The sequence below is a fragment of the Trichoderma citrinoviride genome (assembly GCF_003025115.1).
Source record: "Trichoderma citrinoviride strain TUCIM 6016 unplaced genomic scaffold BBK36scaffold_3, whole genome shotgun sequence".
NCBI lineage: Eukaryota > Fungi > Ascomycota > Sordariomycetes > Hypocreales > Hypocreaceae > Trichoderma > Trichoderma citrinoviride.
This window is the reverse complement of record NW_020194711.1, coordinates 1,155,958-1,181,814: the sequence shown is the minus strand read 5'-3', so window position 1 is coordinate 1,181,814 and position 25,857 is coordinate 1,155,958. Positions and strand designations below refer to the sequence as shown.

The 25,857-nt window shown below is 53.7% G+C and overlaps 6 protein-coding genes across 6 annotated transcripts; 3 read left to right on the top strand and 3 right to left on the bottom strand.

Annotated features, from left to right (window-relative positions):
* Positions 1-203: 203 nt before the first annotated feature.
* BBK36DRAFT_1191873 (hypothetical protein) lies at positions 204-4,970 on the top strand (the record flags this gene model as incomplete). Its single annotated transcript, XM_024896741.1, has 3 exons — positions 204-3,907; positions 3,979-4,649; positions 4,817-4,970. Exons 1-3 carry the CDS (start codon positions 230-232, stop codon positions 4,968-4,970), a joined length of 4,503 nt encoding a protein of 1,500 aa, XP_024752090.1. The 5' UTR covers positions 204-229.
* A 751-nt stretch (positions 4,971-5,721) lies between these two features.
* BBK36DRAFT_49058 (nicotinate phosphoribosyltransferase) lies at positions 5,722-7,280 on the bottom strand (the record flags this gene model as incomplete). Its single annotated transcript, XM_024898144.1, has 3 exons — positions 5,722-5,857; positions 5,927-6,992; positions 7,085-7,280. The coding sequence occupies 3 exons, from the start codon at positions 7,278-7,280 to the stop codon at positions 5,722-5,724; spliced, it is 1,398 nt and encodes a 465-aa protein (XP_024752089.1).
* A 1,401-nt stretch (positions 7,281-8,681) lies between these two features.
* BBK36DRAFT_1191862 (hypothetical protein) lies at positions 8,682-14,007 on the top strand (the record flags this gene model as incomplete). The annotated part of the gene is made up of 6 exons (XM_024896740.1): positions 8,682-9,290; positions 10,015-10,115; positions 10,167-10,740; positions 10,801-11,631; positions 11,699-13,402; positions 13,468-14,007. 6 exons carry the CDS (start codon positions 8,682-8,684, stop codon positions 14,005-14,007), a joined length of 4,359 nt encoding a protein of 1,452 aa, XP_024752088.1.
* Positions 14,008-14,859: 852 nt separating this feature from the next.
* On the bottom strand, positions 14,860-16,254 carry BBK36DRAFT_1166657 (thiolase; the record flags this gene model as incomplete). The annotated part of the gene is made up of 4 exons (XM_024894944.1): positions 14,860-15,862; positions 15,942-16,014; positions 16,073-16,122; positions 16,190-16,254. 4 exons carry the CDS (start codon positions 16,252-16,254, stop codon positions 14,860-14,862), a joined length of 1,191 nt encoding a protein of 396 aa, XP_024752087.1.
* A 1,142-nt stretch (positions 16,255-17,396) lies between these two features.
* BBK36DRAFT_1134548 (P-loop containing nucleoside triphosphate hydrolase protein) lies at positions 17,397-20,883 on the top strand (the record flags this gene model as incomplete). Its single annotated transcript, XM_024892346.1, is given in 6 exon segments — positions 17,397-17,658; positions 17,728-17,864; positions 17,939-20,079; positions 20,153-20,239; positions 20,251-20,253; positions 20,320-20,883. 6 exon segments carry the CDS (start codon positions 17,639-17,641, stop codon positions 20,881-20,883), a joined length of 2,952 nt encoding a protein of 983 aa, XP_024752086.1. The 5' UTR covers positions 17,397-17,638.
* A 2,320-nt stretch (positions 20,884-23,203) lies between these two features.
* On the bottom strand, positions 23,204-24,338 carry BBK36DRAFT_1112384 (hypothetical protein; the record flags this gene model as incomplete). Its single annotated transcript, XM_024889802.1, has 3 exons — positions 23,204-23,589; positions 24,053-24,077; positions 24,141-24,338. The coding sequence occupies 3 exons, from the start codon at positions 24,336-24,338 to the stop codon at positions 23,204-23,206; spliced, it is 609 nt and encodes a 202-aa protein (XP_024752085.1).
* Positions 24,339-25,857: the final 1,519 nt, after the last annotated feature.

Below are 25,857 nucleotides of genomic sequence, written 5' to 3'. Positions count from 1 at the left end.
CGCCGTCTTGCGACTCGCCCCGGCCTCGGGCTCTGAGTAGCGACTGACAGACTCACCTCCAGATGCGATGCAGCTGACGCTGATCTGATCGCCCTCACCTTCGTCTCAGATGCGCTCGCGACGATTTCATCGACCTCGATGCAGTGACTGTGCCATATAAAGCTCGCTGGAGCCCCGCCTCTCTTCCTTCTCTTCCCACCTGACTTTCCCAACCACCGCGACCGCCACCATGGCTGCAACGCTTCCCAACGGCACCAGCGGCACCAACTCGACGCCCGACATGGAGGAAGCGCTGTCGCCTCACCCCCTGCTGGATGGAGAAGATGGCCTCCCGCCCATCGAGGACCGGACCGTGCTCGGATACTTCGTTTTCAAGCAGGAAGTAAACCTCGAGGTCAACTTTCGAGAGCGACGCATCGACGGCACGACGAATATTTTCATTGTAACCTTTGCCGACAAGGCGGTCGACGAGGTCCTGCTAGACGCTGCCCAGTGCGAGATCGACACGAACAATATCACGGTCACGGAGATGCGAGAGGTCGACGGCGAGCCCGTGGAAGGTCAGAAGCGTAAGGTGGCTGCTGAATACCACGATCCCTACCAGAAGCTCGTGCAGCCCAAGGGCTGGAACCTGAGGGCCGACCACCACGACATTCGCCGCATCCGCGCTCGCTCCATTTTTCACAGCCGCAAATCCGACGTGCCCGCCGAAAATAGAGGCTTCGAGGGCTTCACGCCGGCCTACGGCTCGCTCAAAGTGAACTTCCGACCCAGGGGGGAACAGGAACGACCAAGGTTGATCATAAGGAAGTCAATGTCGAGTCTGGATCCCGTGGAAAAGTCTCACAAGCAGTACAAGATCAGCATACCCTTTGTGACCAAGAACCCCAGAGACGGCCTGCACTTTGTTGGCGTTGATCCGCTCGACAACCGATTCACGCACATGTACACTCGCCACTCGATCCAACCGGGAACTGCGTGCTGCATCTTCCCCTGCGTCGACGATCACGGCGCTCGCTGCGACTGGAGGATATCCATCAAGTATCCGCGGACCCTGGGTGATGCCCTCCAACAGGCTCTTGCGACGAAGAAGGATGGCCCATCTCACAACGGCGCGGACAAGTCGCAGGCCGACGGCCATGACCTTCACTTCAAGCTCGCCGAGGAGGACAAGTTGCGAGAAATGTCCGTTGTCTGTTCTGGCTTCCTTATGGAGGAGACGGTTGATCCCGAGGATGACCACAAGAAAATCATGATATTCGAACCGGAGAAGCAGGTTTCCGTGCAAAAGCTTGGTTTTGCCATCGGCCCGTTCGAGCACATCAATCTCTCGTCAGAGTCCCGAACCGAAGAGGACGAAGTGAAGCTTGGCATGAGCGCACTGAAAATCCACGCCTATTGTTTACCTGGCCGAGCCGACTGGGTTCGCAACACTGCTGCCGCTTTGACTATGGCTGCCGACTTCTTCACCTATACCTTTGCCAAATACCCCTTTGGCAACTTCAAGCTCTTGTTTCTGGATGACATGGTGGAGGACACGGTAGTATTGCACTCTCTGGCCTTTGTCAGCAACCGGCTTTTGTATCCCGAGGACATCATTGACCCGGAGATCGAGACGACGAGGAAAGTCGTCCACACTCTTACGTCTCAATGGATTGGCATCAACATGATTCCCAATACGCGCAAGGACATGTGGCTTGTGGTTGGCATGGCGCACTTCATGACGGATCTATTTATGAAGAAGCTCTGTGGTAACAATGACTACCGGTTTCGATACAAAATGATGTCGGACAAGCTTGTCGAGTTGGATGTCGACCGACCCTCACTGTCAGACCTGGGGCAGAACCTTCACTTGGGCGACTTTGAGATGGAGTTCATGGAACTCAAGGCACCAGTCGTCTTCTTTATTCTCGACAAGCGGCTCAGCAAAGCATCTGGCGGCCACGGATTGACTCGCATTTTGCAGAAGCAGTTGACCAGGGCCCAGATTGAGGGCAGCGACAAATTCCTCATTCTCGACACTGAAAAATTCAGGGCTACGTGCGAAAAGGCTGCCAAATACCGCCTCGAGAGCTTCTGGAACCAGTGGGTGTATGGCTCTGGCTGTCCGCGGTTCGATGTCAAAGCGAAATTCAACAAGAAGCGCCTTTGTGTCGAACTTATGTTGATACAGGTACAGCATCAGACTATCAAGAAGGTTGAGCTCAGCAAGGACCAGTTTTTGCGAGCGATCAGGGAACGAAGGGCACACCTCAAGACCGGCGAAATCCAACCGCTGTTTACTGGACCGATGACTGTCCGGATACACGAGGCCGACGGAACGCCGTATGAGCACATTCTGGAGATTCGGGAAGATGCCACACGGTCCACCAAGTTCGAGATTCCTTACAACACCAAGTACAAACGCCTCAAGAGAACGCGCCGTATGAAGGAGAAGCACAATGCAGGTGCCAGCATGGAGATACCGGAAAACACCGACGACGCCCTTCTCTACTGCCTCGGGGATGTTCTTCAAAGCCCAGAGGATCTACGTGACTGGGAGCTGATTGAGTGGGACCCAGAAACCGAGCGTAAGATGGACCAGGAGTCCTACGAATGGATTCGAGTTGATGCCGATTTCGAGTGGGCATGCAGCATGAACAGGACTCTGGAGCCGTACATGTACGTGTCCCAGCTGCAGCAAGACAGAGACGTTGTCGCCCAGCAAGATGCGATGCTCTACCTGTCCACTGGCCCGCTTCATCCGATCGCCTCTGGATTCCTCGTGCGGACGCTTGTTGATCGCCGCTACTTCCACGGTATTCGAACCATGGCGGCGAAAGCCCTCACCAGACAAGCCAACATCAAAGACATCCCGATGCTGGGTCTGCGCCAACTCATGCGCGCTTATCGCGAGATGTTCTGTTACGATCAAACAAACCAGCCCAAGCCAAACGACTTCTCCGATAAGAGACAGTATAATGTCCGATGTTCGATCATCAGGGCCATCGCTGATGTCAGAGATACCGCGGGCTACTGTCCTGTCGAGGCTCGACAGTTCATTCTGGACCAATTACTCTTCAATAACAACGAAAACAATCCGTTCTCCGATCATCACTACATTGCTGTCCTTGTGGAAGCGTTGGCCACGTCTCTCATTCCGACGCAGGCGGATGAGTGGTTCAAACGCCAAGTCAAGATACCTTCTGATGAAGAACGTCACTTCCTTGAGCAGGCATTGGAGCAGATAGAACGAGTCCTTAGACGTGACGAGTGGACAAGCTCCTATCAGAATATCTGGACCATCGCAGGGTTGGATGCGAAGCAGCGCCTCATGAAGGCAGAGGTGATACCAATGGACTACGCCGACTTCGGACAATATTTGCTGGACGGAACGCAGGACCTTATCCGCATCAAGTGCTTCGAGGCTCTCATCGACCTTGGAGCCCTGATGGATCCGACCTTCTTCACCTTCCTGTTCTACTCACTCATGACGGATCGATCGCCCTTTGTCCGCGATAAACTCATCCAAGCGGTGGCTCGGGGCCTTGCTGCCATTGCATTCGGGGAACACTCAAAGGCCGTTAAGAACGAGCCTGCCTCGGATGAAGCAGATGCTTTGTTGCTTATCCAGGATAGCGCTGAAGAAGTGGCTGCCAGGAAGGAGAAGTTTGCTCGAAAGGAGAACCTGGATGCGGCACTGAAGGCTCTCAGGAAGGAAATGGATGAGACGTATGCTGCCGATGAGAGGCACTACAGCACTGCCATGCGCAAGGCGTTGGACCATCCCGCTCTCGGACGGGCCGAAGTGGAATCGCTCCTTGACCTGGCCGCCATGATGTTTGAAGAAGCGAGAAGCTGGGTACTCACCCTTAACTTGCCCAAGGGATGGACGGTGGAGCGGCCCGCGCAGCAACTCTCGGATCGGGTAAGTTTCTGCAAATACTTCTCCCCCTCTCTTCCTCTACCGATGATGAATAGATCGCTGACAGTCTGTAGTTGATCGTCAAGTTCAAGTCTTACTATAAGACGAAGCCCAAGAGTGCAGCGCCTCCACCACGGCCCTCAATCCCTGAGGCCAGGGTGCCTCTTCCAGCACCAAAGCCATCGTCGATTAAGATCAGCACGAAGGCCGTACATCAACCTTCACCGGCCCGGCCTGCCCCTTCTCCGATTCCGACGTCTGCCAGTGACACTATCGTTGCCGTGGGTCGTCCAACAAATGGCACTGGTCCCGCTCCCAAACCAACCGTCAAGCCCGAGTCTCAATCCGGTGTACTGGCCAAGCGGCCTCGACCAGAAAAGGCTGATAATATCCCGTCATCAAAGAGGCCCAAGGTTGAAGCAGAGCCATCGAGTCTCGACAAGATACCAACAGCTTCCCCGAGGAAGCGGCGCATGGTCACTCTCAAGACCTCCAACCCGAAACGACTGGCGGTTATCCTGGGCCAAACACCAACGCCGACACCCAAGAGTGCTTCAGCCACTCCTACCTCTTCCGGTATCCTGGGTAGGACCGCGCTACCTTCGGGGGCACCAAAGGAGCAGAATCCCTCGGGATCAGTTAAGGACGCGAATGGCCCAAAGCCCCCACGCAAGCCGCTTCCCTCTGGTGAGGTGAGAAAGCCTCTGCCATCGGGCGGCTCGTCCTCGGGCTTTCCGCTCTCTCAGTCGACCAGCAAGATATTCGCAAAGCATCGCCCCCCGATGCCTGGGGCAAAACCGCCCGGCATGTCTCCGCTCAAGTCACCCACCAAATCACCCATCAAGTCTCCTGTCAAGTCCCCCATCAAATCTCCTATCAAATCGACTGCTCCTCTACCGGAGCCGATTCAAGCGGCGGCACCGGCGTCTGCTCCTGCTCCTACTTCTGCTCCGGCATCCGCTCAGGCGTCTGCTGCAGCACCTGCTCCAAGTGCACGCCCAAAAATCAAAATCATTCGAAAGCCTCAACCGGCACAGCTTCCCCCTCCCTCTTGAAGCGCTGCTGAGTGCACGAGCGAGGAGCAATGGAAGCGCTGGTTTGGATAGACGATTGTTCCTCTGAATTCGATTCGATGGTTTCGGCAACTAAACTTTTACGAGTTGGACGAACGCAATGACGGTTGATCGTCCAGTATCACTAATAAATCCAATGACTACCCAAAACAGGGGGTGAGGGGGGGGAAAGGGAGGGATTGTCCTGACTATGCTCATGGAGGACGGTGGAGTCAAACTACACTTGATACCTTTGTTTTCTTTCCTCAAAAAAGCAGACTCTAGATCCTATCCTATTTCGACTGTTTTGACTTTTTTTTCTGGTATCTTTCTGGCGTTCAGGGAAAGGGGGTGGAAAGGGATGGAGGTCTGACAACGGCAACGCTTCTTTTGTTGCCTCGGGAGTTGGGCTGGTCACAATCAAAGATGAAAGTACCCTACATCGCAAATGGATGGAACGAAGGGGGAGGAGGGTGGTAATATGTCTATGATATAGAAAACAGAGTTGGCAGCCCTCATGATATGACTTCAATGCATGTGTATGAGCTTGATCAATGGTGCAATGTCCCTTGTCGTGGTTGCATTTGGCCTCGGCCCGTATCTTTTGTCTATCTTTATAAGGGTATATCATAAACACACAGATGTGGTGGTTGAAAACAGCATAAAGCCTCCGACCATCTTTCCAAGAGAAAAACAAAGCGATTCCTGCCATACGTTTCATCAAGCCAGCTGCTGGGTAAACGCGATGATGCACCTTGGTCCACTCTATGCTTTGACGTCTTCTTCCCTGCCCCATCGTGCAGTCTCGTCGCCGTCTTTCCATTCCTGCTCGACATAGCCAAGCTGCTGCTTGACCTTTGCGACCGTCTCCTTGTCGCCGGTGTTTTTGCCAGCGTTGTCACTGTTTGTATCACGTTCGTCAGCTATCGCATTGCGTGGATGATGGTCGCATTCGAACAAAAAAGCTCACCTAATCTTGACAGCCGGCCGACCAGCAGCTGAGCTGAGCTTAATGACAATGTTAAGCGGCACGGACTTGGTGCCCGTCTTGAGGTGCGTAAAGTCGTTTGTCAAGAAAGTACCAACACCGAAAGTAGGCTGGAAGCCGTACTTTTGCGAAATCTCCAAATACTCCAGGCAGCGGTCAATGTTAAGCGAATCAGAAAACACAATAATCTTCTTCTCCTTGATGCCTTGCTCGTCGTAATAGTCGCGCAGCAGCTTGACGTACTCGGCAGGGTCGCCAGAGTCCTGGCGCACGCCGGCGAACATCTCGGCATATGTCTTGATGCTCCCGTCGGGCTTCTGGAAGGTCTCGGGGCCGAAGTTGCCGCCCTCGACCGGGCGAATCGGCAGGCTAAACGCCTTGAGGAATTCCTTCGTGCCAAAGGTATCTGTCAAGGCAATGGACAGGTTCGTGCCGAAGACGCTGACCCAGTGGCGCAGGGCTTCTTCGGTGGCCTTGCTGTAATCGTTCGTTATCGCGGCGATTCCCATGAACCACTCGTGAGCGACGGTGCCGACGGGAGGGATGCCGAAGCGCATGGCCAGGTGCACATTGCTCGTTCCCGTCAGCTTTCCAGGAAAGCCCTTTGCGGCCGCTTCCTTGGATGCCTTGACTAAGCCACGGAACACCAGCGCCTGCGTGTGATAGTCGCGGCGTCTGCGGGTTCCGAACTCGGACGTGGTGCATCCAGCTTCCAACAGGCGCAGACCCTTCTCAAAGGCCTTTTCCTCCTGTCCCTCGTAGTTCCAATCCGTGTCCATAAAGCGGAAGTAGGCCTCGGAGGTCAGCGCCAGTATGGGAATCTCATAGAGGATTGTTTCGGACCATGTGCCCTTGATTTCCATGTGGACGTCGCCAATATCGGAGTCGGCGCCGGAGTCCTCTCCGACGGGCGTAAAGGTCGGGAACACCTGCTCTCGAGGTCGCAAGCGGAACTCCTTGAGGAATGCGAGGTAGTCAGCAGACAGATACTTGCAGTGCTCCTGCAGGAACCGGTACTCTTCGTCAGAGAGGGAGATGTTGCCGAGCTCTGTTGGAAGATTGCGTCAGCTAGGTGTACAAACAGCGGATGACTCAAGCTCAAGGGAACAAGCGGACAGCACAGAAGAGAAAAGAGCATACTCCTGATTTGTTCCTCTAGCCACTTGAAGGCAGCTCTGGAAAGCTTCTTGTCGGGGGTTCTGTTTGTGAAGGCATAGGTGACGGGCACGTCTTTGAAGAACTTGAAGACGGCGCACTGCATCGTCAGCTTATACAGATCCGTATCCAGGAAGGAGATGACTCCCTCCGGGAAGGGCGACGAGCTGTTGAAGTCCATGGCTGGAGATCAACTGGAACTTGAAGAGTACGTGATGTTCGGTTGCAATGGCAGAAGGAGAGGCGTTGCGAAGACGAGGCGGGTTGGCTGCTGTTGTTGAGCAGTGCAATCGCTGAAAAGGTTGTTTTGGGTTAAGTTTGGTCTAAGTCTGGAGTCGTGGCGGGGGGGGCTGAAGTGTCGAGAGTTTGTCGCTGATAAATTGCCGGGCCGAGTCAGTTGACAGACAAGCGAAGAGTGAAACGAAGCCAGGACGACGAGTAACTGCCAGCAGGCGCAGAGAGGGAATAATTCGCTCTAGAGGGCTGCCGCCTAGGCAGTCGTCTCGTAGGATACGAGAGCAGAGTCCTTCTATAGGTAGGTACTGCACCTTATATTCACTCTATCGTTGTGTGATCTCATTCCGGGTCATCTTGGGTAGGACGAGAGAATTACAAACGGCGTCACATCAAGGCAGCATACGTGTATATAGTAGTATGCAGCTCCATCTAGAAACATACATGTATAGAGAGGAGAGCATCAGGGGATCAAATTCCCTCTTTGACAAGGACCCTGCGTGACGCTACAGTAGAGCTGCGACATTGTCTGGGCAGGGCAACGAATGGCTGGCTATCTGCACTATAAACCAGCACTACTACGTAGGTAGACATCAGCTTTACCTCAGGTAGTGAATATGGTAGCAGTCCGTATGATAGTATCTATCTCTGCGCCTATTCTTTTCCCGAAAATTCCCTGCTGCATAGGTCTTATTTGGTCGACCTCATTCTCGGCTCTGCTAGCTTCATTACCATTTTCTGCTAGCAAATCTGGTGGGCTGCATGATATCATGACGCGCCGCCGTCTCCGAATTCCGCTGTGCCGGCAATCAGATAAGGGACAAACAATGATCCGGCGCCCTCCCGCTTCGGCAGTGAAAGCCAATTCCGCCCCAAAGCGCTTATCAGCACGTGATGCAGAGTCCTCCGCGGCAAGACCAGGCGATGGCCGTCAGATCTCGTCACCCTCTCGGTTCGGAGCTCTCCAGGTTTGCAGAGCGTCCAGATTTGTGTGCCCAGCAGGCTGTTGCGAGACCGACCAGCAGCATCTGCCGCGCCTCTGATCCCCTTGGCCGCAGTCTTGTTTTGGGACGCGGATTCCATGTAGGAGCACACCGGCTCAGCTGTGCCCACAAGCTGTAAGTCGATTTTCCTGTTGGTGCTTCGGCGCGACACAGACAGCCCTCCGAACCATCTCCTGAGCCGGCTGGGAGCGTCCACGGGCAAAGCTCCGGCAACGAAGCTGTCGTCGTTGGCAAAATTCCCATGGCTTCGCAGCGTCGCTCGAAGAAAAAAATAAAAAGAAGAAAAAGTCTCTGGTTATTCTCTTGAACTCTGCTAATTGTACACCCGCCCTCGACAGATCAGCATGAACAGTCAAAATCTCCACGGCCACGGTGGCGGCGCGCCCTACGATCGGGAGCGCGAAATGGACGAGCGGCATCGCGCCATCCAACAGCACGAAGAGATGGCTCGCCGCGACCAAGAACGAGAGAGAGAGCGCGAACGAGAACGAGACAGCGACCGCTACCCTCCGGCACCGCACCAGAGCAGCGCGGGCTCCATACCAATCCACCAGCCGGTGGCCTCGCGGATCTCGGGCGCCATCCACAGCCCCGGAGGTCTGCTCGCGAACCACAACGGCAACGCGCCTCCCATTTCCCTCGGCGCTCCTCCGGGCCCCATGGGCTCCTTTGGCGGACCTCTACAGAGCGAGCACGCGCGGCCGATCCAGCACGGCGGCCCCGGCGGTGCCAACGGCCAACACCAGATGTTTGCCTCGATTTCTCATACACAACCTCCTCCGAACGGTGCGCAAGCTGCGCCCGGCGGCGGAATCTTTGGGGGACCCCTACAGCCTCAGCACCCACAGGAAGGCGGTCGGGGAGGCCAACAAAACGCCACGATGGTTGGCGTAGCTCCTGGCGGGCACCAGATGCCAGGCGGCATCACACAGGGCCAGCAGCCTATTCTGAATGTGAGTTTCGGAAACTTTTCTTTCTGGTTAGCGCGTGCTTTTGCTTTCTTCTGGAAGTCATTTCAAAGTGAGTTCGAGGCTGCAGTCTGCGGGACCGTGTGGGCAACTGGCAGCCAGCCGCCAGTCCTTGGGCGACACAGTCCAGATGTGATTCACCTAAGCCCCAAACCTTACGCCTGTTGACTCTGGTCTCTCTCTCTCTCTCTCTCTCTCGCTCAGTTTCCCTTTCAATGCTTTTCCTTCTCCTTCTCCTCTTCTTCATTGCCTTTCGCATCATACAACATTCCCTTCCCGTATTCACTCTTTTTTCCACCGCATTCATTGCTCTCCAGCAAAGCTGTTCCCATAGACGCTTGGGTTCTCTTCTCCCCTTTCTTTCAGTATACCATCATTCTACGAAACACAAACAAGAGCGCGAACGCAACCCCCCCTGTGGACATGGATGGTTTTCAGCAGTGCCCTGCGGTGGTTATCACACTGCCTTCTGGTCGCCCTTTGACAAGTGTCATTGACCCTGTCGCGCTCCAAACTCGAGCCTTCTTGGATTTTCCAACTGGGGCGCGAGATGTAGTCACGGCGTTTGTCGGTGGCGGTGAACGCTTGATTATGGCCTGCCGCGATGACGCCAGGCTTTGGGGTTTCTACCACTACTTTCATGTGCCGTGAAATCCTATCAATTTTTGTCACATCTGCTGGCTGATTGCTAACGAGCTTGATCTTCTAGGATGCCCTGACCTACCTTGACCAAGTCAAAGTACAATTTCACGACCAGCCTGACGTCTACAACCGCTTCCTGGATATCATGAAAGACTTCAAAAGCCAGGCGTACGTAAACTCTGGGTTTTTCGCAGGTTCCAGACACTAACATATACTTAGCATCGACACGCCGGGAGTTATCAACCGCGTCTCTGAACTCTTCGCAGGACACCCAAACCTGATTCAGGGGTTCAACACCTTCCTACCGCCTGGATATCGGATAGAGTGCGGCGCTGGCAATGATCCGAATACCATCAGAGTCACTACCCCAATGGGAACTACAGTTCAGTCCATCGCTGGGCGAGGGCCTCAGCCTGATGGCCATGGACTGGCCGTGGGTGGCCAGCCTCTTTTCCCCGAGCGAGGAGGCCAATGGCAACAGAGGCCTCAGCACAGTATTGAGAGCCCGGAGGCTGCATTCAGCACTCCCGTTCAAAATGGTGCGAACCTGTTTGTGCAAGCCGCGACCCAAGGCGGCGCGTTTGATGGCCCAGGAGGTCATCAGCAGCGTAACCCCCCTCAGATACCAGGAAGCGGTGGCCCTCCCGGCGGACCAAACTCCCGGAGTGCTCATACTCCCATGCCTGCCTCTGGCCCAGGTGCAGTCAACGGCGGGGCTGCCAATCCCGCCAACATGGAACGCCGTGGCCCAGTTGAATTCAACCACGCTATCAGCTACGTGAACAAGATCAAAGTAAGTTTCTCGCAGCTCATCCGCCTCCTTGTGCGCTGCGCTAATTGGAATCTCCTGTAGAACCGCTTCCAAGACAAGCCAGAAATCTACAAGCAGTTCCTCGAGATTCTCCAGACTTATCAGAGAGAGCAAAAGCCAATTCAGGATGTGTATGCTCAAGTGACTACTCTCTTCAACTCGGCACCTGATCTCCTGGAAGATTTCAAGCAGTTTTTGCCGGAATCTGCCGGTCAGGCCAGGGCGCCTCCTGGCCGTCAGGACGACGGTGCCGCCGCTGGCTCAAGCCACACACCTCAACCCGGGATGAGGGATGGGCAGAAGATGCCCCCCTTGGGAAGCTTTCCACCACCAGTCAGTGCGGCAAAGGACAACAAGAAGCGACCACGCACTGATAAGCAAACTCCTACGCCCGGTGCTCTCCTTGCTGAACCCCCGACGTCGTCGGCACGTCTCCCTCCCCAAAACATCAATGGCAGCAAGCGGCCAAAGCTCAGCCATGTTAGAGGCAGCGGAGATGGCGCTGCCATTGAACCCACCCTCACACCGGTCATGCCTGAACCTTACCCTCCTCGTTCTCCTGCAACGTCAAATCAGGAGGAGATTGCCTTCTTTGAGCGGGTCAAGAAGTACCTCAGCAATCGGTCTTCGATGAACGAGTTCCTCAAGCTTTGCAATCTGTTTAGCCAGAACATCATTGACAAGAACACTCTGTACCACAAAGGTGCCCTCTTCATCGGCGCCAGCCCGGAATTGATGAGCTTTTGGAAGGCCTTTGTTGGTGTCGAATCTCAGGATGTTGTCATCGATAACAGGCCTGCGCCCCCGGTTGAGAAGGTCTCCCTGAGCAACTGCCGCGGATATGGCCCAAGCTATCGCCTTTTGCCAAAGAGAGTAAGCAATACCACTCGAAGCACCACTATCACTTTCTAAATTTCAGTCGGCTAACATATCATAATAGGAGCGTCTCAAGCCTTGCAGTGGCCGCGATGAGCTCTGCAATTCGGTCTTGAACGACGACTGGGCTTCGCACCCTACTTGGGCCAGTGAAGACTCCGGCTTCGTCGCTCACCGAAAGAATCAATTCGAAGAGGGCCTCCATCGCATCGAAGAGGAGCGCCATGACTACGACTTCAACATCGAAGCAAACCTCAAGTGCATCCAGCTTCTTGAGCCCATCGCTCAACAAATGCTTGCGATGTCCCCAGCTGAAAGGGAGGCGTTCCATATGCCTTCGGCTCTTGCTGGCCAGAGCACTTCCATCTTCAAGCGCATTTGCAAGAAGATCTACGGAGAGCGCGGTATTGATGTCGTCAACGACATGTATACTCATCCCTTCGATGTCATCCCCGTCCTTCTGGCTCGTATGAAGCAAAAGGATGAGGAATGGCGTTTCTCGCAGCGAGAGTGGGAAAAGGTGTGGCATGCGCAAACACACAACATGCACCTCAAGAGCTTGGATCACATGGGCATCTTGGTTAAGTCAACCGATAAGAGGAACTTGACGGCGAAGCATCTGATCGATGTCATCAAGACAAAGCATGAGGAGCAACGCCGCGAGCGCATTCTCAAGGGCAAAGCTCCTCGCCACCAGTTTGTCTGGGACTTCAAGGACAAGGAAGTTGTGCTCGACCTTTTGCGTCTGATGATGCTCTATAGCATGCATAACGGGCAGCACAGCGGCCAGGAGAAGGAACGTATTTTGGATTTCTTCGAGACGTTTGTCCCCACCTTCTTCGACCTTCCCGAGGATGTGGTTCAGGAGAGAATCCCAAAGATGCAGCCTGACTCGGGCGAAGAGGAGATTGAAGACCAGACGCCAGCTGAGCTGACTAACGGCCGTAGTCGCCGCAATGGAAAGAAGGGCGATCTCCTTAGAGGGGTCCTCGACCCTGGCCGAAACGGTAGCAAACCACGGAATCAGAAAGAGGACAGCGCTGCTTCTGGAAGCAAGGAGACGACCCCAGAGGTCGGATCGGCCAACGAAGAAGAGATGGCCGATGCCAACGACGACACTGCCGTTCCCGAAGTGTCGAATGAGCGATGGATGCCCACCATTCCCAAGCCTGTTGTCGTCGGAGATAGCGATAACGGCCTCTTGGACGCCGATGGCGAGCTCAAGGCAGATGGCTTCTTCACTCGCCCATGGTACAACTTCTTCTGTAATCAGACCATCTTTGTCTTCTTCAGCATCTTTCAGACGCTATACTCGCGACTCCTGGATATCAAAGACAGCAAGGAGGCCGTTGCGGCTGAGATTGAGCGTCTCAACAAGCCCAAGCCTGCCAGGGACCTTGGCTTCACAGAGAACCACATGACCTTCTTCGACCCCAACGACGAGCCTGCCAAGTTCTGGCCCAAGACTCTTGAGCTCATCGAGGACTACATTACCGGTGACGTTGACGAGAATCGATACCAAGATGTTATGCGGCACTATTATCTGAAGAACGGCTGGAAGCTGTATACTATTCAAGATCTGCTCAAGACCCTCTGCCGCCTGGCGTTGACATGCAAGAGCCTCGATGCGAAGGAGAAGACGCCGGATCTCATCCAGCAGTATCTCCTCAACCGGGAGAGGGAAGAGACGAGCTATCAGACAGAAATCAGTGCCCGAAAATTCGCCGAGAAGTGTGTCAAGGATGGCGACCTGTTTGTCATTTGCTGGGTAAGTTTGCAAAACACCATGTACTGCACTGCTCCCGTTCTCAGTCTGCTGACACTCGATCCTAGTTCCCTCAGAAATCGGAAGCCACAGTTCGATGGCTCCAGCGAGACGAGACAACGTTCTACATGGACGAAATGCAGACGCGTGACAAATGGCAGTACTACATCTCGTCTTATGTTCGAGTGGAGCCTACAGAAGGTGTTCCTCGAGCCAAGCTGCGGAAAGTCGTTCTCACTCGCAACTTGCCCTCCGGAGACTCCGAGTCGGACGAGGACGCCATCCCCAAGCCTGTGTCGTACAAAGAGGACCTCACGGTCAGCATCTGTCTTAAGAGTTCCAAGATGATCTGGGCCCCAGGCACTTCTGAGTATTTTGTCTACGATCAGGCACCAAAGACCAAGGAACAGCGTGAGCATCGCGAGAAGTTCATCAAGGCGCTGAGCAACTACCGCGAGCTCAAGTTTTCTGAGAAGATGATCCACAACCCGGTCTGGGCCAAGGATATGAGCCCCGAGGAGGTTCAAGAACAGAACAAGAATTTCCGCAAGTGGATGGACGAAGGCATCCCTCCGCCGGCTTCGAATGAGGATGTGGATATGGACTAGGGATCAGAGGAAACGGACCTCACTCTTGCTTTGTTTGAATGACGATCTTATTTCTTAACCCGTCCTTTTTGTTTCCATCTTTCTCTCCTCTTTGGAAAAGAAAGATTGCGCGGGCATACTTCGAGCGGAATTGGGTTGCACCTTTTTTTGCCTTTTCATGCTTCGAACGTGTTCACCCTGGTTTGCAAAGTCTCCTCTTCTCCCAGTGAGGACACGAAAAAGAAGCATATCCTGCATCGAACCTCACACAACGCACAAAAAGTACAGCAGGCGGCAAGTTGATGGCAAGGGCACACGAATCCGAGCACGATGAGGGCCTGTTGGAAGTGGAATGTTTGATGAAGACTTGGGCTCTGTGCTGGGTAATTTCATTTTGAAGCGGACTCTTCTCTTGTTGTTTCGTATTTCTCCTCTTTCTTCCTTTTCAGGTTGTTACGTTGGTATTATTTGATTTTTTTTAAGTACAGGTAGCTCCCCTCACATAACCCAAGTACTGAGATAGTAGGTACCTAAGTGAAGGATCAATTGATCAAAATTTGTTTCTGAGATGATGACTTGGCTTCAATACATTGTGAAGACTACTGCCATGAGAAGCCATGTAGGCGTAATTTCGGATATTTGTTTATTCTGTTTCATTATTTTCCTATGTATATATTCCAACTCCAGTCCAGCCAAGCCTTCACATAATGGTTGGCAGTATATGTTGTGGGAGATCTAATTTTCTTCGCTCAATCAAGGCTTTTTTTTTTTCTCTCTCCTACCTCGCTTGCAGATTTCAAGGTACTCATGTATTCGTAAAGGTTTTTATAATTTCGACGCCTCCAGTCCGGAGGCTGGCGCAGATGCAGCAAGTCACTGCAGGTTCTCGATAACCAGGGCGGAGGCACCGCCACCGCCGTTGCAGATACCGGCAACACCAATCTTGCCCTTCTTCTCCGCCAGGACGGAGGTCAGGGTAGACAGGATACGGGCACCGGAAGCACCCAGGGGGTGGCCAATGGCGACTGAGCCACCAAAGACGTTGACCTTCTCGGGGGTGAGGTTGAGGAGCTGCAGGTTGGCGAGGGCCACGACGGAGAAGGCCTCGTTGATCTCGTAGTAGTCGACGTCCTCGGGCGTCAAGCCGGCGTGCTTGATGGCCTTGGGGATGGCCAGAGCGGGAGCAATTGTGAATCGCTCGGGCTCACGCTCGGCATCGCCCCAGCCGAGGATCTTGGCAATGGGCTTGAGGCCGAGCTCCTTGAGCTTAGCCTCAGAGACAAGAACGACGGCAGCGGCACCGTCGTTCAGGGGAGCGGCGTTGGGAGCGGTGATGGAGCCATCAGGCTTGAAGGCGGGGCGCATGGACTTGAGCTTGGCCTCGTTGAGGTTCTTGACCTCCTCATCCTTGTCAATGACGACGTTGGGCTTGCCTCGGCCGCCAGGGACCTCCACGGGCACAATCTCCTTGAAGAGACCGGCCTCGGTGGCAGCCTGAGCCCTCTTGTAGGAGTTGATGGCGTATTCATCCTGAGCCTCACGGCTGATGCTGTGCTCGTCGGCACACAGCTCGCCCTGAAGACCCATGTGCTCCTTCTTGAACGAGTCGGTCAGACCGTCCTTGAGGACGCCGTCGACGAGAGTCTGGTCGCCGTACTTGGCGCCGTTGCGGAGGTTGGGCAGGTAGTGGGGGGTGTTGGACATGGACTCGGCACCGGCAGCGACGACGACGTGGTTGACGCCCAGCATGATGTTTTGGGCACCGAGGATGACGGCCTTCAGGGACGAGGCGCAGACCTTGTTGACGGTGGTGGTGACGACGTTCTTGGGGAGGCCGGCGGCGATGGCGGCCTGGCGGGCGGGAGCCTGGCCCAAGCTAAAGGAAATGGAGTATAAGTATTTGTTTTGACTAATTGATCGATCGCTCTGGGAATCGGCTTCGCGTGTTTTCTTACTTGGCGGAGAGGACATTGCCAAAGAAGACCTCCTCGACGTCTTCGGGCTTGACGCCAGAGCGCTCAACAGCTCCTGGAGCGTTGTTAGCATTCGAGTCTTGGGAGAGCGGTAATGATGGGACGAAGCGTGCCTTTGATAGCGGCGGCACCAAGCTGCGTGGCACTCAGGCCGGAGAGGGAGCTGGATCGAACAAGTTAGCATCAGTTGTAACGTGTTAATAAGAGGCGAGGGCAATGCCATCTCTTACCCCAAGAATGAACCCACGGGGGTTCTGGCGGCTGAGACAATGTAGACGGGAGGAAGACCAGACATCTTGAAGGAGGATTGGAGGAATTGAAGGACGAAAGTGAGGCTGGAATTGGTGTGAATAGGGGGGAAGAAGAAGAAGATGGGAGTGGCTATGGAGAGATGAAGGACAGCAAAAAAGATGGAGAGCGCCACCAATGGGGTTTATATACTAGTGCAGCCCAACAGATGTGGCAGCGATTGAGTGATGACAGCCTTGGGAGGCGTACTCGGACAAAGGAAAGTTACGTATGGGAACAATTATGGACCACAGGAGCAAGGCTGGATGGCTGATGGAGACGGTCGATACTACTATTACTATCAGGGATGTCCAGGGACCGGGACAATTGATCAATGGGTGCAACGCTGGGCTTCGTCTTGACCAGATTGATAACAGTGATGGTCCCTGATCAGTGAAGCCGAGAGGCGGCGTAGAGGGGCAATTCCTTTCCTTAGTGGCCGTGGTTCGGCCTCTGGGGGACCCCTCTATGGGGCCCTTGAGCTCGTACCTGGTACCTCGAGCTTTGCCATGTTGGGCAGAAAGTTTGGTACAGGTTGGACCAGAAGCATTATGATGGGTGATTGGCTTCATTCTACAAGTGACGGCTTGGAATCCACGATCTTGAGCATCCTTGAATTTGCTGATAAATTCAATTGATTGCATCAGTTTTCAAGGCTGTCAATCCATCAAACGGTACGGATACGAGCACACTGATATCCGTCTTGCCATCGGGATGACATTGACTTGAAGTCCCACGCGATTACGCTAGCAGATGCGAGCCTCGGCTCTCGCCGTATCCGTATCCGTAAACACGGCAGTCAGGTCAGAGTGCAAACCAACCTGCAGGCGATTATTCAATCCTTCCGATCCCATTTCATGTTATATCGCCGAGAAAACCAATGGTCGATATGTACTATGTAGGTATTAGAAGACAACCGATGCATGTCATCTCCATTGACCTTGATGCAGCCTGGCTGGAAGCGAAGCGCATGTAATAAACGAACGTTTACAACGGAAACGGAGAAATACGAACAAGTCCCGAGTCGGTTTTTACCAGCTTCGCTCACAGAAGCAAGCAACACCCCACCATCGCTGCTGACAGGTACGCCAGAAAGTAGTAACTGATACTTCGTGCCTGATGGCGAGCAGTTGATGTTTACCTAAGGTAAGATAAGCAACGATAAGCTTCAGCCTTGCATATCTCCACGTGACACCTCCGTCCAAGCAGATGCCTGCAGAGAAAAAAGTTAGCAGGGACCCGTTTTTAGCACGAGGCAGGCGGTCGGGTTAGCCAGAGCTAGGATTACTTCATACACGCGACTTGCGACGATACCCGTGTCTTGAAGCCTCGAGCATCTTGAACTCGTCGCCCGCCATTGACCTTGGCTTTTGGACCAGACCGACGGCAAAATGGATGACCTCTACGATGAGTAAGTCTTGGTGTACACTGCAGAGCATATCTGGCTGTGATCTAGCTGCTGACAAGCTCGCTTTGTTAGGTTCGGAAACTTCATTGGGGAGGAGGTTGAGTCTGAGGCAGCATCCGAGGCTGGAGATCAGGCGGGCGACTATGCCTACGACGACGAGCAGGAGGAGGCGCATAGTGTCGCCGGACAGGAGCTTATGGAGCTCGATGGTAAGCAAGTCCTGGCATATCAGGGTCAGGGACACCACGTCACAGATGGCTGATTGCGCCCACTCTCCGAACAGATGGACCTTCGAACGCCGTCATCCTCCACGAAGACAAGCAGTATTATCCCACGGCCGAGCAGGTGTACGGTGCCGACGTCGAGACGCGAGTAGAAGAGGAAGATGCGCAGCCCTTGTCAGAACCCATCATTGCGCCGGTCGAGCAGAAGAAGTTCAACATCGAGGAGGTTGATCTGCCCCCCGTCTTCTTCGACCGCGAGTTCATGGCCGACTTGATGAACTTCCCCGACCAGACAAGGAACGTTGCGCTGGCAGGCCACCTGCACCATGGAAAGACGGCGTTTATGGACATGCTTGTGATGGAGACCCATGACATCGCCGACAGGCTGGACCGGAGGGTCGGAAAGAAGCGTGATGAGGCCCTGCGATACACCGACGTGCACACGCTAGAGCGGGAGCGAGGAGTCTCTATCAAGGCTGCACCGATGAGTCTTGTCCTTCAGAGCACCAAGGGGAAGTCGCACCTCTTCCACATCATCGACACCCCTGGCCACGTCAACTTCGTCGATGAAGTGGCCGCGGCTTTCCGGCTGGTGGATGGCGTGTGTCTGGTCGTGGATGTGGTTGAGGGTGTCCAGGTCAACACGGAGCAGATCATCAAGCACGCTGTCCTGGAGGACATTCCCCTGACCCTCATCATCAACAAGATGGATCGTCTGATCCTGGAGCTGAAGCTGCCCCCCAAGGACGCCTACTTCAAGCTCAAGCACGTTGTGGAAGAGGTCAACACCGTCATCGCTAACACTGTGCCCACCAAGGCAGCTTCCAAGCGGCTCAGTCCCGAGAAGGGCAACGTTCTGTTTGCCTGCACGGACATGGGATGGTGCTTCACGCTGCCCTCCTTTGCTAAGATGTATACAGATACCTATGGCGACATCAACGCAGACGACTTTGCCAAGCGGCTGTGGGGAGATGTCTACTATAACCCTAAGAAGCGGAATTTCACCCGCAAACCGGCCGAGGACAGATCTGCGAGATCCTTTGTCCATTTCATTCTAGAACCCATCTACAAGATCTTCACACACTCCATCAGCGACAGTCCAGAACAGCTGAAGCTGGTCTTGGCTTCGCTCGGCATCGAGCTGAAGCCATCTCAATACAAGGCTGACGCAAACGTCATCCTCAAGCTCGTATGCGAACAGTTCTTTGGTCCTTCAACAGGCTTCGTCGACATGGTGGTGAAGCACGTTCCATCGCCATCGGAAGGCGCACAGCGCTTGTTGGAGCGATACTACACCGGCCCCTTGGATACAAAGGTTGCAGAGTCAATGAGGACATGTAATCAGGACGGCCCTCTGGTGGTCCATGTTACAAAGCTTTTCAACACCTCGGATGCGAAGAGCTTCTACTCCTTTGGTCGTGTTCTGAGCGGCACTGCTCGGCCTGGTGCTGCCGTGCGAGTTCTTGGCGAGGGATATTCTCTCGACGACGAAGAAGATATGACAATGGCTTCCATTGGCGAGGTATTCATCGCAGAATCACGGTACAACGTTCCCACAGACGGCGTTCCCGCCGGTAACATGGTACTCCTGGGAGGCGTAGACAACTCCATTGTCAAATCTGCCACAATTGTGCCTCCCAAGCTGGAGGACGATGAAGATGCATTCATCTTCAAGCCCGTGACTCACTTTACAGAGTCTGTCCTCAAAGTGGCCGTCGAGCCCATCAATCCTTCCGAGCTGCCCAAGATGCTTGACGGACTCCGCAAAGTTCAGAAATCATACCCCCTGATCAGCACCAAAGTCGAGGAATCCGGAGAGCACATCATCTTGGGCACCGGAGAGCTGTACATGGACTGTGTCCTGCATGATTTGCGGCGCCTATATGCCGACATGGACATCAAGGTATCAGATCCAGTCACAAGGTTCTGCGAGACGGTGGTGGAGACGTCGGCGACAAAGTGCTACGCCATCACGCCGAACAAGAAGAACAAAATCACCATGGTGGCCGAGCAGCTGGAGAAGGGCATTTCCACAGACATCGAGACGGGTGCTGTCAGGATACGTGATCCTGTGCGGAAAACGGCCAAGTTCTTTGAAGAGAAGCACGGCTGGGACAAGTTGGCGGCCAGAAGCATTTGGGCTTTTGGCCCTGACGAGATGGGGCCAAACATTCTTCAAGACGACACCCTGCCTACAGAGGTAAGCCAATCCGTTGAGTTCCACTCGTCAAGTTTTGAATAGTCTACTAACGGCGGTCTCTTTGTCATATCAGGTCGACAAGAAACTGCTGAGTACTGTCAAGGAATCCATCAGACAGGGCTTTAGTTGGGCTACCCGTGAAGGTCCCCTCTGCGAAGAGCGTACGTCCTACCAAACCGTTTCCCTCTTCCAGCCTCAGTTTTAGTATCGTGGCAAATTACTAACATTGTTCTGATAGCCATCCGCAATACCAAATTCAAGGTCACAGATGTAGTCCTGGCTAACGAGGCCATTTTCCGCGGCGGTGGCCAAATCATTCCCACTTCTCGCCGAGCCTGCTACTCGTCCTTCCTCATGGCCTCTCCGCGTCTTATGGAGCCCGTGTATGCCGTGTCCGTCACGGGCCCCGAGGACTCATACATGGAAGTCTACAACGTGCTCGCCCGACGCCGAGGCCACGTCCTCTCCGACGGCCCCGTCGCCGGCACACCCCTATACCGCGTAAACGGTCTCATCCCCGTCATCGACAGCTTTGGTTTCGAGACGGACCTGCGCATCAAGACCCAGGGCGGGTCCATGGTCAGCCTGGTGTTTGACAGCTGGAACATTGTGCCCGGCGATCCGCTCGACAGAGACCAAGTCACGAGGCCGCTGCAGCCAGCCTCGGCGCAGGCCACGGCCAGAGACTTTGTGCTCAAGACGAGGCGGCGCAAGGGTCTCAGCGAGGACGTCAGCGTCAAGACGTTCCTGGAGCCCGAGTTTTACCAGAGCCTGATGGAGAGCGGTATGCTCGGCGATGTGTAAACTTTCAGCGGCTTTGTTACCGGATGCCAGATGGGATTTGATACAAGTTCGTTTCAGGCAGAGCTTAGAAGAAAGGCGAGGTTGGACATGCAATGCTGTTCAGGGAGGCAGCAAAGAGAGGCGTCAAGTGATGTAAATGTATATATCAAGTGCTTCAGCGCGAACGCTGAGGTTCCAATTATAATAGAGACCAGACAAAAAACATCAACCAGAGTCCACCAACTCTTTTACATATCAAATGTGACAATACTCGTCATTTCGCTAGTGAAGCTATCCATCATTACTGGTGGAAGAATGACCTGTGATAGCCGTTAAAAGAGGCTCTCCAAGGTGAGCCCCATGCCCCTTCAACTTTATCTTACTGTATCGTCCTTGGCGAAGAGCTGAGCAAGGGGGCAGAGAGAGCGAGCTCTGTGGCTACATGGAGCTTAGCCTCAAGCTCGCCATGTTTTGTTTCTTCTTGATCTGGCCATCATGGGGTGCACTTGACTGGCAGTAGTGGCGATGATCGTGGAGAGCTTTTGTGGGATAAATGGATTAAGCATCAATGATGCAGTCATTCTGAGCAGTACGGGCATTTACACGCAGGGGAACCCGACCAACGGCTTCTACAACTGGTACTGGTCCATTGATACTGCTTGTAACATGCGGATATCCATTGCCATACATCTTGTGTCGTATGTTCTTGTACAACTACTATTGGTTGGGTCCCATTACTTTTCCCCTATCATCTCTGCCTTTTCTACTTCGTATTCCCAAAACATTCGCCCTGTTATTTGTTACATGAAGTAGGTAGTCATTCATTTCGTAATATGAACTTGTACTGCAAAAGTCAAAGGTATGACTTGACAATGTCTGGTCTGCCGCCAAGGTGCGTGACATGATTCAAGAAAGTTGACAGGTCAGGCCAAGTCTCTCTGTGACAGGGGCTCACCGCCTTGTCAATCCCGCTAGACCTGTTTCTACCGCGATGGCCTTCCTTTGTCCTTGCTGGATCGAGTTTGACGACGTTTGTGGTGTTTCCTGTCCACACGTACATATACGATGTGCTTTGTGCGGAATAGCTTCATGAACCCGGCAATGGTTTGTTCGAGACATGCAGCAAGAGTGAGCTGACGTGTTACCAGTATTGTACTATTTACCGCGTGGACGATCTGGTCGCACTGCTGGCACGTTCATCGTGGACTTGAGCCATACTGGCATTAGAGGCCATCAGATCGGCAACTAATGTCTCGATGCGTCAGACTAACAAAAAAGCTCGCAAGACCTTGATGCAGACGAGGTATTTCGTGGTTCGGAGCTTCTGTTAGGGATGAAGAGAGCTGTGCAGGTTGGACAATGACTGGTCAGGAGGGAGAGAAGTGTAGATGCTTTGAGATTGGCTTCGGCGACTTCCACAGATCTCATCATATGCTCGTACCCTTGTTCAACACCACTGCGATCCAGACTATGTATGCATGATGCCCAGGGTAGTAATCGGTTGTTTGTATTCGTACTTGTATTGACCAATTGGCGCTCACAACCATGGCGAGATTGCACATGTAAATCAGGGAATCAAGGACGAAGAAGTCTTGGATTCCGGGATATATGCTCCGTAGATTTCCACGCCTTGTTCAAAGCTTGATTAGCCCGAACAGACAGCTCAAGAGGCTTCTGTCTGGAGGACTGAAAACCGGCTGAAGGACACCCTAACGAGTGAACGACAAGGTATGATTCTCATCAGTCCGGAAGACCGATACTCCGAACGGCTGACCCTGCTCTATGAACCTCACACCAGTCGACAGAGCGCACAGACAAAACACAGATCAAAGCACCACCCTTTGGAAACGTTTGCGAAGGATTCTCGTGAATTCAACTAGCTTCCCCTGTTGTCATAGTTCGCTTCCAACTGCTCTTCGTGGGGGTTCATGTTCAAGGTCGGCGAATATGACGCTGCTACTCGACGCGGCACGTAGTACTGCTAAAGATACCGGGGTAGCGGCAGCAGCACCCCTTCCTGCGACTGCTCCTTGGGATGATAGTGGCGATACATGCATGACCTCCCACTGAGATCGAAGCTTTCTTTATCAAAGAGGCTAGGTACTGATCATGTAGCTCCATGGAAAGTTGGTATGGATGGCCTGATAGTATACGCTGAGAAAGCGCAGCGCACCTGCCTACTGGAACGAGGTGATATCACAGACATTTGGTATGTGGAGTTGAGATACCAACAAGCCCAGAACTGTCTTGACAGATTGGGCACCAGAAAAGAAGCCCTGGCCCTGCGCAGCACGCAGCAGTCTCGATTGGTGCTTTTCGTCTTCTTTTGAGGTTGAGCAATTCAATTCTCTATGCATGACTCCAGCATCTTGTCCAGAACACTTCGCAGCGAGTCATTCTCAAGAGCGGCTGCGACACGCTCCTTGTCGCTGAGCTGTTTGTTCACTTGATCGTCCTGGCTATGGCTGTTCTCTTTGCAGATGACTTCGACGCGGTAGTTCGGGGGCAGCACCTGCTCGAGCCGGACCCTCACGCCAAGCCCAAGCACGGTAGCAAGAGAGCAGTGGGTGACGGTAGGAGTAAGTTCGACGGTGACATGAACGATTGTGTTCGGGCTTGGAACTCCAAGGGCGGGAGAGGGAGAGATGTGAATGTCTGGGAGGTTGACAACAGACAGTTGGCCCAATGAGACGGGATGTTCCGGATCAGTTATGTTGGAGATGAGATCTGGATATGGATATTAGCACTGCCAAACTCTGCCAGCAGTAGGTTGTGCTATAGGGAGAGGGAGTTGAAACAAGTAGTCGAGTGTTCAGGGGGGCAACTGAAGATGAAATTGCTCGAGTATGAGACGAATGAGAATAGCTCTTCATTCGATATGCACAGGGGATATTGCTTGTCGCTGGTTGGCAACTGAAGCCCAGCAAAGTAAGCAGCTGGAGCTTGCTGCCTTCCCAGACAACACCGGTGTCATGATATTGACGGAATGGGGTTGGGCATGCCAGGGAATTGGTGCATCGGTCCTGACTTCAAAACGCCGACCAAAGCTGAAGGGAGAAGATGATGTAGACGCACGCACGGATCAAGAAGTGCATCATTTAGGCAGAAATCGATTCAAGGATCGGGTAGGTAGGGTAGGTTGGTAGGCAATCAGAGTAGGTAGAGCTGGATTGGGGGTCTCAAATCATACCGTAGATCTCTTGCTCGTCGATGGGCTCGGCTGATAGACGGTCCTCGTCGGCAGCTCCTGAGCCGGCACCGAGGCGGGACCAGGGCACTGCCGCCGCTGTGTCATCCTGATACCGGATATCATCGTCTTGCAAGAAGGGCCGAGACAGGTAGGAGGGCTTGGCGAAGATCAGGTCCGAGTATCTACAGTCGGGCCCATTGCGCGGGGCGGACCGCTTCTGCCGGGTTGGGAGCTGCGAGGCGCTCAGAATGGTTGGGTTGGCATTGTCCAGGGCGGCGGCAGCCATTGCGGTCTGTGGACGAGCAGGATATGGATGTCTTGATGAGGAGGGTTTGACGGCGGTGGCGGCTGGACGAGAGCAGACGACACAGAGAGGTTTCGAAGCCCAAGCACAGCTGTGTTGTACTGTAGTGCAGTCGTTGAAAAATTAGTGAGACCGGTGAGGAATTATCTCGGAGTCTGGACGCGGGGGCGATCGACGGGGTCAGGGAGATGATGCAGGCTATTCCAGGTATTTGCACGAGACGAGGGGGGTGGTTCGTGGGGACGAGTTGGTCAGTGATGGAGATGCTTGAGAGGAGAGGCGTCCCAGCTCCAGTCGCCAGGGCTTGCGCATTAGTAATTGGCGGGGCCTCGTTTTTCCCCTGCGGAATACCTGCAGTACAGTAGCAGGTGTGTATACAGTTCGCTTCACTGTGTGATGCTTGATGCAGCGAAGGTAGGTAGGCGATGATGTGTCATCGTCTGCAGTTCGTACGGATCAAGAGATCCGCAGCAGTTTCATCATACTACAGTACTACTTGTATGATATCAGAAGCATCGACCAGGATCTCGTCGTGGCAAAACCAGAAGCAGCCGTCGTTTGCAACTCGCTTCGTCGTGTTGTTCTAGCGAGATGTGACTGTCCAGGTACATGTATGTACCTTGCAGGGATTGCAGTGCTGAGTAATTGTGGGCTAACAGCGCTGGGGGCCTGCACTGCAGGTGCAGTAGCCCCTGCAAATGCCGTCCAGTGCACCTACATGCTATGGCCGCAACATGAAATTACAGTGTCAACCATCTTAGTAGTAGATGGCTTCACCAAGCAACTTGAACGAATGACGCCCACCATTCATGTTGATTGTTGGTCAGGACCAACAGCAGCATGCCTCATGCAGGTCGAGTTGGTATTCTGTACTCGAATCATGAGCGAGTCACCGTCTGTATCCGTAGATACGATCCAAACCACTACACGTAGCGTTCCGCATGGGCACTCGGGTTTAAGGATGTGCAAAAACGCGAGCCGTTGCTTTCAGCCTCAACAGACGTCCACTTGTAGCCTGCATCTCACCCATACCCTGCCGCTCACGCCGTTGGCCGTTGGTCGTTTCTTCTCGCCTCTGCCCTGTCGCTTTTAGGAGCCCACGGCTCTATTAAATTCATTCGTGCGCTCAAGTTGCCCTGCCGGCTTGCTAAAAGTCGAAGCCAGGCTAACGACCTCCATGCAGAAGCGCGCTTGACGCTGATCTACTGCAGGGGATCTTTGTCGTGGACAATGCAATCGGATCCATTATCACGCTTCTTTGTCAAGCAGCTATATTAACGCATGCGTGTACCTCTACAAATAGGTGAGTCCCCAGCTGGGTCAAATACAACTTGAATGTACTTGATTAAGAAGCCCTGGGGAAAGTTGCGTCGTATCTCGCAACCCTGAGAACGTGGCCGATACGACAAAACCGCACACGTTTGAAGGGGAATCTAGAAGCAACCACGAGCTTGTCCAGCTGTCCGACATCCCGGCTGGCGCCATGCTTTTGTTTCTCGAC